A 17,173-nucleotide genomic window follows, 5' to 3' on the forward strand; every position below is an offset into this window, starting at 1 on the left:
GGTTAATGGATACAATATAGTTAATAAAACCTATTATTTGACAGCACAACAGGGTGACTACAGCATTGCATGCCTGTGTCAAAATATCTCAGGTACCCCATAAATATATATACCTACTATGTACCCATAACAATTAAAAATTAGAAAAAAGAATAAGAGAGAGGGGAGGAAGGCACAGAGGGAAAGGAAAGGAGAAGAGAGAGAGAAACAGCCTGGGAAAGAGCCAGAGAGCCCTGCCTGTGCTGAGGGGGTCAGCACTGCTCTGTGAAGCTTGTGTTTTAATTATAAAGGCATGAGACTCTGTATTGTAACATAAAATAGATCATTGCAGTTGTGCCCCAAAGCTTGAAAGCTGCTTAAGTGCATCAAGATGACTAAGGACATACATTCTGGAGCCAGACCACCAGGGCTTAAACCCCAATTCTAGTGAATCAAGCCTTGTATTCCTTAATCCCTCTGTCTCTGTTTCATAATCTAACAATGCAGGGTTGGGGGGTGGGCAGTTAAGTGAAATAATGACTTGGAGAGTTTATCATAGTGCCTGGAACATATAATAGTAAAAGTCATTCTTTCTCTCACAATTGCCTTATATATTATATATACAATACTAGGTAGTAATGTAATACAGGTCAATTTGACCAAGAAAAATCACAATACATGAAAGACCAAAAGTCTTATATATATATATATACTTAGCAATAGCTACTTTATTAAACAGAAGCTGACTTTACTATTTTTTAGTTTTTTTTGGAGTCAAGGGACAAGGTCTTGCTCTGTTGCCCAGGCTGGAGCACAATGGCACCATCACAGGTCATTGCAGCCTCTACCTCCTGGCTCAAGCCATTCTCCCCACCTCGGCCTCCCTCAGAGCCAGTACTATAGGTGTGCATCACAATGCCCAGTTAATTTTTTTTTATAGGTGGGGTCTTGCTATGTTGCCCAGGCTCCCAGTCTTAAGTGATCCTCCCATCTTGGCCTCCCAAGTGCTGGCATTACAGGCCTGAGCCGCTGTGCCTGGCCAAAAGATGAACTTAAGGAGAAAAGAGGTAATGCATTTTAGATCCTGGAAGGCTGATGTCTGAAATCATTTGAAAAGCAGCAACAGAAGGTGGCTTTTGAGTCTTGCATCCTGGGGCAAACTGTGGCCTTCTGCATAACTAGCTGGCTGCATGTTGTAAAGTCCTCAGGCTAACGGCAGGTCACCTGGAGTCCAGAAACATGCATGTGATTTGGCTGGGACAACTGTGGGCCAGGAATTAAACTAAGGATGTAACAAGGTAGCCTAGAGGTGGAGGGAGCACCCTGAGCAAGGCCTCTGCATGCAGGTGAGGCTGCTGTCCCTCAAAGGCTCTGCGCCCTCTACCTCCCACGAGCTAGGTAACTCGGCATGGGGGAGGGCACCTGCAAATCAGCATTTGTTTCACATGCACACATCACTACATCCTTCTTGGATGTTGGAATAATTATCTCAAGTTTAACAATATATTCCAGAAAGCTCTTTTATTTACAAAAAAAAAAAAAAAAACACACACACACAATAAAAAAACAGAAACCCTTAAGTAATTTCACAACTTCTCACAAGGGCTTGCTACATAATAACAGGCAGATATTTTTATATTCATTTTACAGATTAACATATGAAGAGAGGGAGAAATTAAATCACTTGAAAAGAGTAATCCAGCATGTATCAAGTGGTTGAGACCAAAGCCTACCCTTCCACGACTGCAGAGGATCCAGGCCCTATTCACATTGCTGGTCTCTCTGCTGGCCAGCTCCTTTGCATTTCCCTTGAGATTTTTTTTTTTCTTTTTTTTAAGACATGGGGTCTCGCTATGTTGCTTAGGCTGAACTCTGGGGCTCAAGTGATCCTCCTGCCTCAGCCCTCTGAAGCTGGAACTACAGGGAGACCACCCAACATGCCTGACTGGCCAGCTCCTTAGAGTTTAACTTCTCTATGTCAAGAATCACACTCTTAGACACCCAGCAATGTGATTTTCAACATTTCTCTTGAAAAAAGGAATTACTCTCATGCATCTCTCAATTTCAAAGATCAACTTTCTGTAGATATGGAGCCAGTGGAATTGCACTATAAATAGAGTCAAACAAACTTCCCAGGAAGGGTTCCTGCAGAGAGGACAGTGAAAGCCACTCCTTTCCACCAGGTGCCCAAGGCATATGGCAGCAGAGGTTCCTAGGCAGGGCCCAGAGGATAGGCAGGCAGCTCTTAAGTCAGACCCCTCTAGAATCCTAGCAAGGGTCACCTCCTCCACCTACCCCAACCCCACACCATGCTTGTCAGACACATGTAAAGGAAAATAAAGTCTCAGGACCCCCAAACTCCTTACTCGGAAGATAAAGTTAAGCCTGGAGGCTGAGTCATGCTACTTGCCATCCTCTCCCCAAAAGAATCAGTCACTTCACAAGCTTGGGTCAAAGCATTAGATTAGACATTAACCAGCACCCTAAGGAAAGGCGATGGGCTTCAGGCATCTCCAGATGAGTGCTCCTGCAAAGAGGAAGTGCTTGGGGGTGGGGGGGATGCTCTCCCCGACTGCAAATATTAAGAGCACTCCTATGCTGGTGGCAACACACACATCTAGATTCTCCTCTCTCAGAGGGGTAAACAACTGTTTGTGATGGTTTGACCAAGGGTAGGGTTTGGTCTCAGCCACTTGATACATGCCGGATTATTCTTTTCAAGTGATTTAATTTCTCCCTCTCTTCATATGTTAATCTGTAAAGTGAATATAAAAATATCTGCCTGTTATTATGTAGCAAGCCCTTGTGAGAAGTTGCAAAGTTAATTAAGGGTTTCTGTTTTTTGATACCAGATAATTTGACAATACTGAAAAAAGATCTCTATCAGGGCATCTACGTAGCTTTCTTTAGCGTGATGAACAAAAGCAGAAAGGAAATCAAGCTAGATATTTAAGAACCAAGCTCTTCTCCTACACAAAGCAGCCATAAGAATAGAGACTGTAGACTAAAGAGAATAAGGAATTAGGTTTATAGATAACCCAACAACATTATCAATATATAAAGAACAAAGAAAACAGTACATTCAAGTAAAAGCATTCTGTAAGACAAAATGCGGCTCAAACATTTCAGTGTTAGTTATTTTTAGTAAATTTTTATAGCAAAGACAGTATCTTGAAGAATTATGCCCTGGCTACGAGAAATCATTTAATCTTTCATACAAATAGTCACATGCCAAAAACATGGTACTATAGAGACATGGACAGAACGAGATCATTATAATAAATTCCGAGTAAATTCCAGTAACATTAAAGTTGTACAGATAGTTTTATTAGAAAACAGAAAAGTGGAGAAGATACCTGACTCATAAACCCCCCATAACTGCCTCTTGTGTAAGTCTGTCATTTCACTTGGCTTTTGACTTAATCTGTTTATTATATAGTGATTATACAGTCCATTCAATCAAGTTATCTCGAGTGCTTAAAAAGAGATCATCTACCAGGGCAGAGAATGGTCAAGAATTCAGAATCGCACCTGATCATCTTCAGAGTCGCAACCTCCTCTGACACTGTGGAGACTCCTCACAAACCTCAGCATATGTGAAATTCATTCATGGAACATCCTGTCTAGACATGTTTCTACAGCTTCTAAAGGACTGGAGGGGCAAAGAGAGACCTCAGGCACGAGGTCCCGGCCTTGGAGGACTCTTGGCCTGCAAGGGCAGAGGCTCCTGGATCTCCTCTGTGGCTGATCGGCAGGTGCTGACAGCAGCCTGGGCTTGCAGGCCTGGGTATCCTTGTTGACTCCAGCAGATAACTCTCCCTTCTCAAGCCTGCCCCACATTCTGTGTTTCCTCTCCCAGGAAGCAGCACAACCACACATTCAATCCTACAAGCTGGAGATCTATGAATAGGCTGAAATGCCTTCCTCCTGCCCGTCCCTGACATCAAATCAGTCACCTGACCCTACTGAGCCTCCCTTCTACACATCTAACATCTAAATGTCTTTCCAGGCCGGGTGTAGTAGCTCACACCTGCAATCCCAGCACTTTGGGAGGTTGAGGTGGGTGGATCACTTAAGGTCAGGGGTTTGAGACGAGCCTGGCCAACATGGTGAAACCTCGTCTCTACCAAAAATAGGAAAGTTAGCCAGGTGCGGTGGCAGGTGCCTGTAATCCCAGCTACTCAGGAGGCTGAGGCAGGAGAATCACTTGAACCCAGGAGGCGGAGGCCGCAGTGCGCGAAGAGATGCACCACTGCACTCAGGCTGGATAACAGCAAGACTCCGTCTCAAAAATAAATAAATAAATAAAATGAATGTCTTTCCAGCCCTCATCTTCCCACCCAACTCACTCCCTGTTCTGTCCTTCATTCTTTCTCACCTAACTGTGGCCCAAGTCATCTTTCTCAACAGTAAATGTGATTCCATAACTCTCTTAAAATTCCTCCGACCAAAAGCACAAACCACCAAAGAAAAATAACTAAATTCGACTTCATAAAAATAAAAATTAAAGAATTTTGTGCCATAAAGGGCATTATCAAGACAATGAAAAGATAACCCACAGAATGAGAGGAAATATTTGCAAATCATTTATCTGGTAAAGGATTTATATCCAGGGCATAGAAAGAACTCTCCAGCACTCTGGGAGGCTAAAGTGGGAGGGCTGCTTGAGGCCACAGGGCGTGGGTTCCATGTGCATAAAACATCCAGAAGATGCAAGTCCACAGAGCCAAACCATAGATTTGTGGTTGCCAGGGGCTGGGAGGGAGGTGGTCTTGGAGGGTGACTGCTGTGGGTCAAGATTTCTTTATGGGATGATAAAAATGTTCTAAAATTGACTGTAGTGGTGGTTGCACAATTGTGTGAATATACTAAAACCCACAGACTTATGTGATTTAAATGGATTATATCTCAATAAAAGTTGCTATTTAAAAAAAAAAATTCTTCAGAGACTCCCACTGTCTTAAGGATAAAATCATAACTGCTTGGCTGGTGTCTCCTCTGGGCCACTTCCACTAACCACCCTGTGCACTCCAACAAGGACAAACTACCTGCATCACTTCCTTGGTGGCCAGGCTTTCTGGCCTTAGGACCTGCTGTTCTCTTCTGGCAGCATTCCCAGAGTCCCCATCCCATACACTCAGGGGTCAACTCACCCCCTCTTCCCTCAAGACTCAAGTTAGAGGTCAAACAAAATAACATTTCTTGATGAGTCAGGTTTTCACTGTGAATTTCTCCATTGTATTACAATCAGGTAAAACTCTCCTAGTTCAACAACAAGGCTTTCAAAGGTGGTTTTCTTCAAAGGGCTTTGGCCTTAAGACAACAGTGACAACTATTAATTAGAGTCTTAGGTCGGCTTTAAGGGTTTTTCTGTCTCTTCTTTGCTTTCAGGTAACTGGGCAGCAGTCTAAATCAGTGATTATAATAAGAGCTCTGGGTATGCTGGCTTACCCCTGTAATCCCAGCATTTTGGGAGGCACTGAGGTGTGGGAGGATCATCTTAAGTTTGAGATCAGCCTTGTCAACAGAGCAAAATCCTGTCTCTATGAAAATAAAAATAAAAAACTAACTGGGCGTGGTGTTGCACACCTGTAATTCCAGCTACTTGGGAAGCTGAGGTGGGAGGATCACTTGAGCCCAGGAATTTGAGACTGCAGAGAGCTATGATCGCACCACTATACTCCAGCCTGGGCAACAGAGCAAGACTATGTCTCAAAAAAAAAAAAAAAAAAGAAAAAGAAAGAAAAGAAAAACAAAGAGTAAGAGCTCTAACGTCAGACCCAACTTTGAATCCCGGCTTCATTTCATCAATCCATTAGGCTAATAACTTAATCATTCTGTTTGCTCAAATGAAAAAATATTAGACAACAGAATCAACAGCATACAATTAAGATAAATAAGATTAAATGATGGAAAAGCTCTGAGAGTGCTTAACACATATAAATAGCCCAAAATATTAGTTGCTGTTATTAAAATATAATAAACTTTACTTTTTAAACATATTATAGCAGCCTCTCAATTCTGTTGCAAGTTTCTCTGACATTCATTCATTCATTCATCTGAAAAGTATTTACTGAACACCTAATAGATGGAAGAAATTGCAATGCTAAAATTACATATAGTTTAAAAGGAAATAAACTTGGAATGACAGCTTGAGTAAATTTACCATGAGTGATACAGACTGGCTGTCTCCCCACCTAAATCTCATCTTGTATTCCCACATGTTGTTGGGGGGACCCAGTGGGAGGCAATTAAATCAGGGAGGCAGGTCTTTCCTGTGCTGTTCTCCTGATAGCATAAGTCTCAAGAGATATGATGATTATATAAGGGGGAGTTTCCCTGCACAAGCTCTCTTATCTTGTCTGCTGTCATGTGAGATGTGCCTTTCACCTTCCACCATGATTGTGAGGCATCCCCAGCCAAGTGGAACTGTAAGCTCATTAATCCTTTTTTTCTTTCCAATCTCAGGTATGTCTTTATCAGCAGCATGAAAACGGGCTAATACAATGAGTAAGAAAGTGGGGTGTTTCTGTTCTGGCATCTAGCTTGGGTACTGCAAAACTCTCTCTGCTCAGTTCTTAGCCCTGTTGTGAATAGACACTGCTGATAATCATCCATAGTTCATTCTTATTGGCCTAAAGTTGAATTATTATTATTTTGGCCAATGCTGCTCCACCAAGGGAGAGGAGGAAATGTTAGTTTATTTACACGTCAGGTATAGTGGAAAAAGGCTGTTGGAAAACTCAAAGATGAGGGTAAACATCTGTATTTCACCTTTAGGAACTCAGAGGCAAGCTTCAGAAGCAGGGGCTGCACCCTGGTAGGGACCTTTCGAAGCAGCAAGGCCCCATGCGAGAACTCGCACTGGAGAGAGAAGGGCTGGGCAACACCAGGCTCACAGACGAGTCCCGAGGCCATGTGAAAGGAAGAGACTGCTTAGGCCTCACCTCACAAAAGGCATTAATGTGTCCAGGAGAAAACAAGTCCATCGGGGGGAAGCAGGGTCAGGCAGGGTTGGGAAGCAGCTCCCTGCGGAGTCCCAGGTAAGAGCAAGGGGTCGGAGCCACAAGTTCTGTGGATCTGCCCAACTGGCAAGACCACCCTTCCTCAAACTATCTGACTGTCTCCACCAAACTTCTGCCCCTTTTCAAGGGGCTTCAAGAACAGAGACCTGGGGGTGTCGGGGGAGGACCTGGCAGACATGCCATGAGCTCCGGGCCACATGCCTGTCACATCCCACATAATAAAGGCTGCACGGGCATTCTGGCTTTGTAGTTTAATCTCCAGAAGATTCTGCTCCTGGTGCTCAACTGGCTCTGCACAGCCAGGCTGAGGCCCGTGGCAATTTTCCCAGGCCACAGCCCCTTGAGCAGAGGCTTACTGGTGCAACATCTGCGGGGCTCTCCCCAACAGCCTCCACAGGGCTCCTCGACTTCCACATCCTCATGGCTTGCCCAGGGGAGCTGGAAAACAGGCTCTGTTGACAGGAGCTGCCGACGGGCCTCCTTCCCAGCATAAAGTCACAGACCTCTGCTCACCAGAGTTGATGTTTGGTGCCAGAGAGTGGGATGCCTTATGTGTGAGCTGAAGATGACTGAAATCTCCATGTTTTCAGCTCAGTAACCTTCCCACGTCTCCAGCAGCAGCCAGTGTCTACTCAGGCAGAAGGTTCCCTCAGCTTTCCTGCAGGGTCCCAAATAGTTTTGCCAGCACATCTGAATCCTCTGAGGGCCAGGGTGGGTCAGGGCGTTCCCATGAGTGACCCTGGCTGAGTGACAATAATGTCATTTACTGAGATGAGCCTGAAGTTCCACGGGACAGGGCCTCGCAGAGCTGAATGCCTCGCTGAAGACCCCATAACTGAGGTGGAAAGCTTCAGGAGGGACCAGGTAATGGTGAATGGGGTGGGGTCTCTTCAGGCCGAGAAAGCTCCCTGAGTAAACATGACTGCCAGACAGGCACTGGCCCAGCCAGGCCTGGCATGGAGGGAGGGGTGGGAATATGGCTGGATGTGGGGTGCGACTGCGAGTGGAGGTGTGGTGGGAGCTGGGCACTGGGCGAAGCGTGTGGTGCCCCAGGCAGCACCGGAAGGCACTACATGATCAGATCACTGTGAGTACTTTGTGGGGAAAGGTGAGGGACTGGAAGCCTGGTGGGGCAAATGCCCATTCCCCACCAAAAGCCACCCCCACCTTGTTTCTTCCTAACAGAATACCAATTTTGTTCCAGAATCAGGCTGCAACTGTGATTCCAAGAGAGGTGGCCTGGGGGCGCTGTGTGACCCAGTTCTCACCAATCAGATGTAAAGGGAAAGCTCTGGGAGGCTCTGGGAAACCCTCTCCCAGATGTCCAGGTGACATGCCTGCCCCAAGTCGCCAACAGGTGGACCAAGATGCTTGGCAATGCTGAGCTGTCCTGCACCCCTGGCAGGAGGTTCAGAACCACAGCACTGCCAGACACAGCCTGGGCCTGCATCATGGGCAGCCACAGCCCATCTCCCACCCTTAGGGTCTGGGGTGGAGGGAGTGTCCCCTGGCTCAAGCCACTGACAGGAGGGCAGTTTCTCATATACCAATACATCACCTGGATACACTTCCAACCCACCTGACTGTTTAAACCAGGTTTCCAGATCTCTTAAGTCCTTTAAGGTGTCTTATTCCAATGTCACAGCTACAGGATCATCTATTTGCCACATATTTCCCTCAAATTCTGGTTCTGCCATCTCTGACCAGTGGCCACTCTAAATCAGTTTGACTCTAGGACCCACACAGGCAGCACACTAGTCATTTCACCTCTGCTGACTCCCCCAGACCACTCATCGCAAGTGGTTATTTATAATCTCCTTACTCTTCTGGAAGTGGACTGAAGTTTCTGCAGAAAGAACTAAGATTCTAAGGATACCAACCTATAAGCTTCAACCTCACGGGAATAAATAGATAATTTTCTTTTAAAACTTCTAGGTTTCAAGCCTAGAAAAGATATTCTAACTTGAAACCAAGATCCCAAACAACTGAAAAAGTAAAAAAGTAAATTAAAGCTGGGTCATGTTATTTTCTGGAAAAACAACAATCCCATACAACTCCATGCTGCTTGCTAGCTAGGGCAGGGATAGGAGTGGTGGCTTTGGGTTCTGTGGAAATCAGACCCGTCCTCAAAGTTGTACAGAAGTATGTCATGTGACTACAGATTAAGCGGCCATCAAAATGCATAAGAGGTACATCAGAGAAGTTGAAAAAAATAAAGAGATCAGCAAAACAATGAAGAAAAAGAAATGAGAAGAAAAAAAGCCTACAAAATATTGTAGAAATCCTACCAATTTTCCATTTATTGTTTGAGGAAGAAACCTACCTCCTATTTTTAAAAAAGTACTTTTGAAGGCTTTTTATAGGTTCTTTTGATGGTATCTGGGTCGCTTGGGTAATCTTAACTGGAAACTTACATAGATTTACAGAATCTATTAGATCATAGGATGGTTTGGCACTACTTTCCCCCTTTGTAAATAGCTTATTGTATCCTTTTTCATAATATTCACCTTCTGCCAAGCATTAGAGTGGATGAATGCACTGCTCATGGAGTATACGTTGTTGCTTGGTGATTAACAGGACAGTTACTCCGATACCTGGTGAAGGCAGCTATATTTGGAAGTTCTCAGCAAAAAGTCAAGTGAAACCATTGAAAACTGAAGAATTAGGATTTACCCCAGGAATGCAAGCATGATTTTACACTAGAGCACCTTAGAAAATCTGTTGTTATAACTTGCCTCATTAACAAGTTAAAGGAGAAAAAAACTTGATTACATAAAAACTATCAGATCACGTCATTAGCTGTAGAAAAAATTCAATCCTCATCCTTTAAAAACAAGACAAGTAGTCAGGCATGGTGGTGCCTGGCTGCAGTCCCAGCTACCCAGAAGGCTGAGGTGGGAGGATCGCTTGAGCCCAGCAGTTCAAGGCTGCAGTGAGCTATAATCACCACTACACTCCAGCCTAAGTGACAAAACGAGAACCTGTCTCTAAAAATAAACCACCAAACAAAACATCTCTTAGCAAAATACTTGCATAACATAATAAAAGGTATGTACCAAATGCCTACAAAAAACATACCTCATGATTAAATGTTAAATGCTTCCCTTGGAATTAGATACGAAACCAGGATCCATCCACCGTCACGCTCCTATTCTACACTGCACAATGTAAAGGGGCCTGCCCAAGGTCATATCATTGCTCACTGGGTAAGTCAAGAGGACCCAGTCCAGCATGTTAGACCCTTCATCATAGTTTTGTGCTAAAACCTCTCCTGTTATCCTTTGGACATGAGTCTCTTAAGTATTATCATTTAAATTCATGGTTGTTGGCAGATTCGTTGATAGTCTGTGGTAGAGATACAATAAGTATTAGTCCATTTAGGAGGTCTGTGTTTTGCTTTTTCTACAGTAATGTAAAAGGGTAGAAAGATTGGTATGTTACAAGTCCACTGCAATTACAAATCAGTCTCTGTGCACATAAGACAGCACAAAATCACAGACCTAGGGTCTTGATAGATATACAAGGAACCCTATGTGATAGCATGCCCCCATCTTTACCTCAAACTCTCACCTAAAAATACTAGCTACGACCTTTTCCCCTCTTACTATCAGTATTTGATAATTCTAGTTAGCATGCAGTAAGATGTAGGATACATGAATAATAACAGTTTGATTTTAAACACATATGTTGTGCCTTGCACTCTACAGAAAATGCACACACTTTCCTTTAGATTTAGTTTATTCCAGAAGATTCCAGATTTTATTGCCTCTATTTACCAAAGCTATAATAACTTTAAATGCTTTCATTATCAACCAAGGATAAAAAAAGTTAAATGAACAAAGAATTTTACTCTAGAAACCAAAATGTACAAAAAATAAGACAAAAAAATTAATAAAGATAAAAGTAGAAACAAGTTAATCAGAAACAGATTAACAGTGGAATAGATAAACTAATCCAACTGGTTCTTTGTAATGGAATGTGGACAGACATACTCTACTCTTCTGGATAGGAAGACAAAATATCATAATCATATCAATGCAAGTTTTTATGCATGCTCAAACATGTATAAACTGAGAAAAGGCCTGAAAGGACATATAGCAAAATGTTAGCAGTTTTTCTCCAAGTGGTGAAATTAAAGGTAATACTTTTCTTTTTTGTACTTTTCTGTATTTTTCAAATCCTCTGTAATAAAAATATTTTATGATCAAAAAAAAGCTATTTTTAAGATGTCAAATTATTTCTCATTGTTATATACATTTAACGTAATGCCAAACTACCAAAAATACAGAGGGACTGATAAAGAACTTCAAGAAGGTGCACATGGGAGACAAAACATTTTGCCAGAGAGTAGTGAGTAATCTTAAAATAAAAAAAGAATAATCTTACTCCACAAGATATTAAAACCCAATGCAAAGCCTGACTAGTAACCTCTAATGGAATTACTTCCATACTTTCAATAAAATATTTAGAATACAGACAAAAAAATTTAGAATACAGACAAAGAGAGAAACTCCTTAACATGACCCACCACTAAGCTCATCAGATGGCCAAATGTAGAATCAGGCTGCAACAGACTCATCTTAAGACAGATGAAGCAGTGGAGAAAAATCTCCCTGAGAGCTCATGGCATAATTTGCTCCTTGAAACAATGACAACCCCTAAACTAAGGTAGGAAGACGTTTTGAATCCCTCTTGCCAATAGATCCCTAAATCAGACCCAGAACTTGGAGGAAACAAGAAATAGGAGGCCATCTCTCTGCACCTCTCCAGCACTGCTCTGGGAGGTGGGCAGAATATCATATAATCACCACAATTCTTGCATCAAAAAACAAAATTACAGGCTGATTAAAGTGTTATTTTTTAAAAATGAGAAAAGTTATTTATTTGCTCTTGGGCTATGGAAGATCTTCCCAAGCAAAAAAGGTTAAAAAAATGAAATGATTAAGAGATTTAAATGATATAACAATGTAATACCAAGTGTTGGCAAAGGCTCAGGGTAGCACATGATCTCATGACTGCTAGGATGAATAAACTGGCATAATATTTCTGAAGGGCAATCTGGCTGAATGTGTTGAAAGTCTTTAAAATGTTTACACTCTTTGACTTGGTAAGTCATCGTCTAGGAATTTTTCCTAAATAAACAGTAACATATAAAAAAGTATAATATTGAAAGGCTGGAAAGACCACAAATGTTTGAAAATACATATATGTTCAACAACAGGAACCTAATAAATATGAAATATTTATATTAAAATAGTATCTGGCCTTTAAAATAATGTTTGAATATTTAATCATAGGAATATGCTGAGAAAAATTTTAATATTTCTAAAATGTTAAATGCAAAAAGAAAGTTAATAACATGTACAGGATTAAACAAATTATAAATTTGTTTAACTTGTATGACACACATACACACACATATATCTGGAAGAAAACACCAAAATAGTGGTAATATTTTGGTGGAAAATTGGGAGTGATTTCATTGTCTGTTACTGGCAGCTAAAAGCATGCTGACAGACTGGCAAACTCCCACTCAATCTTCAGAACTCAGCTCAGTTGCTATTTCTTTCAGGAAGTCCTTCTGTGCTACCCCCAACCCCCATGTTATACCAGGTACCCCTCCTTTGCACTAGACTAGAGCCTGGGCATAGGCTCTATGATATTCTTTATCACTGCATCATACTCTGATTTGACTCTACATCCCCACTACACTTTGAACCGCCCATAATCAGAAATTTGAGTGTTTCCTTTTTGTATCCCCCAATCCCAACCTGTCTGCAATCTAACAGGCCTTCAAGCTGGAATGCTGACTTCATGAATGAAACAGGCTAAGCAAATGCTTCTCTGTGCTCTGTGAATTTAGAGGTTAAGGGCAGAAATGTGAACAGGGATGAGCAAATACCAGTAAAGAGCTGTCTCTTCTCACCTTGGCCAGCAGACTGGAAACATGTTTAATTTCACCATTTGCCTTTAGTAATTCTTGTCTGAGCTCACTGCAAGACAGTTCCAGTAGATCTTTCTCCGCTCGGGCTACTTTCAACATTTCTTGAACTTCGCAGCTCTCTGCCGTCTGCTCCACAGCACTGGCCTGTGTGGCTTTCTGCTTCTCACCTTGCAAATGAGACTTCAAAGATCCATTCTCTGTTTTCAGCCTTTCCAAGGTAACTCTACACTCTTCCAAAGTTTCGGCCATCATGTTATTATTATGCCGTTCCAGTTCTAGAAACTCATTCAGTTTTTCATTTTCTTCCTTCAGACGTTTAATCATTTCTAAAGCTCCTTGGTTTTCTTCCTCAACCTTCCGCAAGCTACAGGTCAACTGCTGCTGAATGTTGAGCAGCTTCTCTCTTTCAAAGCGGCCCTGTTCAAGAATACCTGTGCACTTCTGCTCCAGTTCAAAGATTTTTCCTTCCTGAGTGGTGGGCTCTTCATTCTTTACTCGCTCTTGTAAAAGATTCATCAGCTTCTCATTTTCTTGACTTAGCTGCTCTGCCCTCTCTCGATGCTGATGAAAGGATGTCTCTAAAATCGTCTTTTCATCCACCAGCTTCTCATTTTCAGCTGTCAATTCCTGCACCATTTGTTGCTGGTCTGATAATTCTTGTAGAGTAGCCTGTAGTTCTTCTGCAGTGCTATGGTGGTTTTCTTCCATCTTTTGTATCTTCTCTGTGAGGGAAGCCAGGGACAATTCATTTATGTTGTTTGGGGAACTCCCAGCAGTAGAACACTTTGAACTCTTAAAGGGGTTACTGGTGGAGGACAGGGGCCTTGAGGGTGTCTCTGCTGTAATGTGCTCAAAGTCGGAAGCATCTGGCGACAAAGAAGCTTTGGTAACATCGCTACTTGAGGAGCCTGATGTCCGTAATGCATTTCCACATATGTTTTTTTTATACTCGTCAATGTCACTGGACAACTGATTTCCAGTTGGGCTTCTGAAGCTTGACTCTTGAGTTACGGATGTTGGGCAGCTGCTGTCGCCAGTGTGACTTGCTGCCCCTTCTGAATTTGGGGAGTGCTCAAGATAGATCAGTTTCTCCTTCAGGCCCCGGTTTTCTTCCTCTAGATCGGAAAGTTCTTTCTGAAAGTTCTTGTTCTTCTCCTCAAGAGCTCTTATCATGGGTTCTGTGTCACCTGGGGAGACTGATGTTCCATCGATATTTGGGCCCAAAGCATCAGTCCCCTCAGCGCTCAGAGTCCTTTTCTCTTTGCAGTTCTTTAGTTCACTTCGAAGCCTATTAATTTCACTATCTTTTGCTTTGGCTTCTGCCAAAAGTTCCTGAATTCGGGACTCAAGCGCAGCCTTTTCTCCACCTTCATTCTCTTGCCTGGGCTTTGTGGAAGGGGTCCTCAGGTGTTTGGCAGGAGTGGGAGTGTTGGAAGAAGTTGGACTGGACACTGATTTCCTGGGGTTGGAGGGACCACGTGGCACAGACCTCTCTCTTGAGACAGTTACTGAAAATTCCCGTGGTGCTGGAATGCCTGTCCGTTTGGTTGTTGTAAAGGCCCCTTAAAGACAGAAGAAGGAAAAAAAAAATGAAAAAATGAAGCAAGCACTCTTACAAACAAAACCCAAATGACTGTAAATCACATGGCACAGTGGACAGTGGCTGTCGCTCTTCATCGATTTCCTCCTCCTCTAGCTAATTACCCAGTTCTGACTGGGGTTTCTGTGCTTCCTCCCCACAGCCCTATACTTTGAGTGAGGCTGATTCCAAGCCTGAGCTACTCAGGATGACCCCATCCCCAGCCAGTTGCTGGTTCACGCATGTGCACACAACTCAATTAAGATCAATGTGACAAAGAGAAGGTTTTCTGGGCAAGCTATTAAACATCATGGGACCAGAGTGAGCAAATGTGTGGGAATGGCCGGCAACCACTCTGCCCTCTCAAGAGGAAGGTGGGAATGCAGATGGCAGAGAAGGAAGAAGGAAACTAAACTCTCAATAGCATTGTTGAGTTGCTAAATCAAATCAACTCTGAAGTTTGGCCTATAGCTGGCCTTTCAGTTAGGCAAGCCAGTAAATACCCTTCCTATAAGTCACCTTGAGCTGGGTTTTCTGTAACTTGCAATTGAGTACATCTGCACTGATAATGTTGGCAACTAAACAACGGCCTTTTGACAAAATACAAGTTCTTTGTGAATTTCTCAATAAACACTTTAAAAAACATCATTAACATATTTTGACAGCATAAATTTGATTAAGAAATCAGAAGATACAGATAATACTGAGAGATGGATCTGATACAATGACATATCACTTTTGCCATAAGTGGAAATGATGTACTCATTTGTGTACATGGAGAAACAAGAATAAATGAAATAAGAACATACCTATGGTACTTGACATGATATAGACATAATACAGAATACTTGTAACAGGAAATGTAAGGTGTAAATAATTATCTTTTATTTTCATCTGTACTATATCATAGACAATGTAAAAACAATTCCAGGGGTGAAACCCAGACATCAGTCTGCATTGTGCTCTAGAATTGAAACCCATCTCAGATGTTACAGTGTAAATTAAAATCCTGGACTCTTTTTTTTTTTTTTTACAAACTCAAAGACTATTTGATGAGTCAAGGCTGGCTGCTGTCACTTAAAAAACTCTACATGCTTTCAGTGAGAGGTGTAACGAAGAGTCCCAGAAGTGGTCAATAACCTGTAGGCCTCTACAGCGTAGGAAGGGCACGAGAGGGAATGTTCCCATAGACTGGCAGCAGCCCCAGCGCTAAGGCAGGTTCCACACCTAACAAGATGGGCAGCTGTAAACCCACCACCAAGACTGTTTCTGAGCCCTGAGCAAACACACACCTAAACATCCTGGATCCTGATGACATAAAGGCTGAGGGCATTCATTACTAAACATCTAACAACTGAGCTCTTTTGAAACTTTGACCTAATAAAGGCTGAACTGTCAAATTAATACATAGAAAACTATGGTTTTTAAATTAACTTCTTCAAATTAAGTTTCTGGAAAGCCAAGAGTATATCATAGACTTTTAATACAGTTGATCCCTGAACAACTTGGGGGTTAGGGGTGCCAACCTTTCATGCAGTCAAAACTCTGTGTATAACTTTTGGCTCCCCAGAAACTTAACTACTAATAGCCTATTGCTGACCAGAAGCCTGACTGATAACATAAACAGTTAACACATATTTTGTGTTGTATGTATTATATACTGTATTCTTAAGATAAAATGAGATAGAAAAAAGAAAATGTTACTCAGAAAACCATAAGAGAAAATACATTTGCAGTACCATACTGTATTTATCAATACCATAAGTTTACATCATCTGTTTGCAAAATGAATCATCTGTCTGAAGCGATAGGCAACCATTCCTCAATCTAGCAAGCAATTCAATGCTGTCAGGGCTTTTATTGGCTTCTAGGGAGCACTGCCAGCATCACTAGTGGCACTTCATATGGGTCCCATAGTGTTATTCAAGGTTTGTGGTACTGCACTAAACACAATAAAACATACTCAAGAACCTGAAGAGGTCACTTTTTACCGCGATCTGAGGTGTACTGGAGAGAGAAACTGCTCCCACAGAGACGATTAGCATCACAGTGCCTTTGAAGAGGCTACCCCCAATGCTTGAGCGCACTGCAACAACATCAGGAAGTAGCTACAGAATTATTACAGGAGTACTGTATGTACTACAGTTAATTGTATAACAGTTATAATACTGCATCTTTATATTTGTTTACATTTCTCTCAACTATGAATAGCACCATGTACAGTCTGTGTGTGCATAAGTTTAGACAAATTTTAACTTTTTATAATAGATTTGTGTACATTTTATGGTAGTAAAGGATAAAACTGATTAGTATCTACATATATTTTATGCATTCATGACATATGTAACTTTTTCTCAATTTTTTCCATATTTCTGGACTACCCAGTTCATCTGAATTTTTTCAAACTCTCCAAATAATTTGCCAATGTATTTATTAAGTCTCCATATAAATGGACCCACACAGTTCAAGCCAGTGTTGTTCATGGGTCAGCCTTATTTTTTTTTTTTTTTTTTTTTTTTTTTTTTGAGACGGAGTCTCGCTCTGTCGCCCAGGCTGGAGTGCAGTGGCGCGATCTCGGCTCACTGCAAGCTCCGCCTCCCGGGTTCACGCCATTCTCCTGCCTCAGCCTCTCCGAGTAGCTGGGAC

General features: G+C 42.2%; 1 protein-coding gene across 22 annotated transcripts in view; it reads right to left on the reverse strand.

The window, feature by feature from the left end:
- The window catches only part of SPECC1 (sperm antigen with calponin homology and coiled-coil domains 1), a 304,891-nt gene that overhangs the window by 109,205 nt on the left and 178,513 nt on the right, over nucleotides 1-17,173 (reverse strand). For 21 of the 22 annotated variants that reach the window (XM_055243198.2, XM_063617724.1, XM_063617723.1 and 18 more), the window contains one exon: nucleotides 12,931-14,510. The exons of the other annotated variant lie outside the window; for it this stretch is intronic. In XM_055243198.2, coding sequence (XP_055099173.1) covers nucleotides 12,931-14,510 — 1,580 coding nt within the window. The remainder of the gene's footprint in view (nucleotides 1-12,930; nucleotides 14,511-17,173) is intronic. 22 annotated transcript variants of the gene reach the window in all.

This window comes from Symphalangus syndactylus, chromosome 14 (genome assembly GCF_028878055.3).
Source record: "Symphalangus syndactylus isolate Jambi chromosome 14, NHGRI_mSymSyn1-v2.1_pri, whole genome shotgun sequence".
Taxonomy (NCBI): Eukaryota; Metazoa; Chordata; class Mammalia; order Primates; family Hylobatidae; genus Symphalangus; species Symphalangus syndactylus.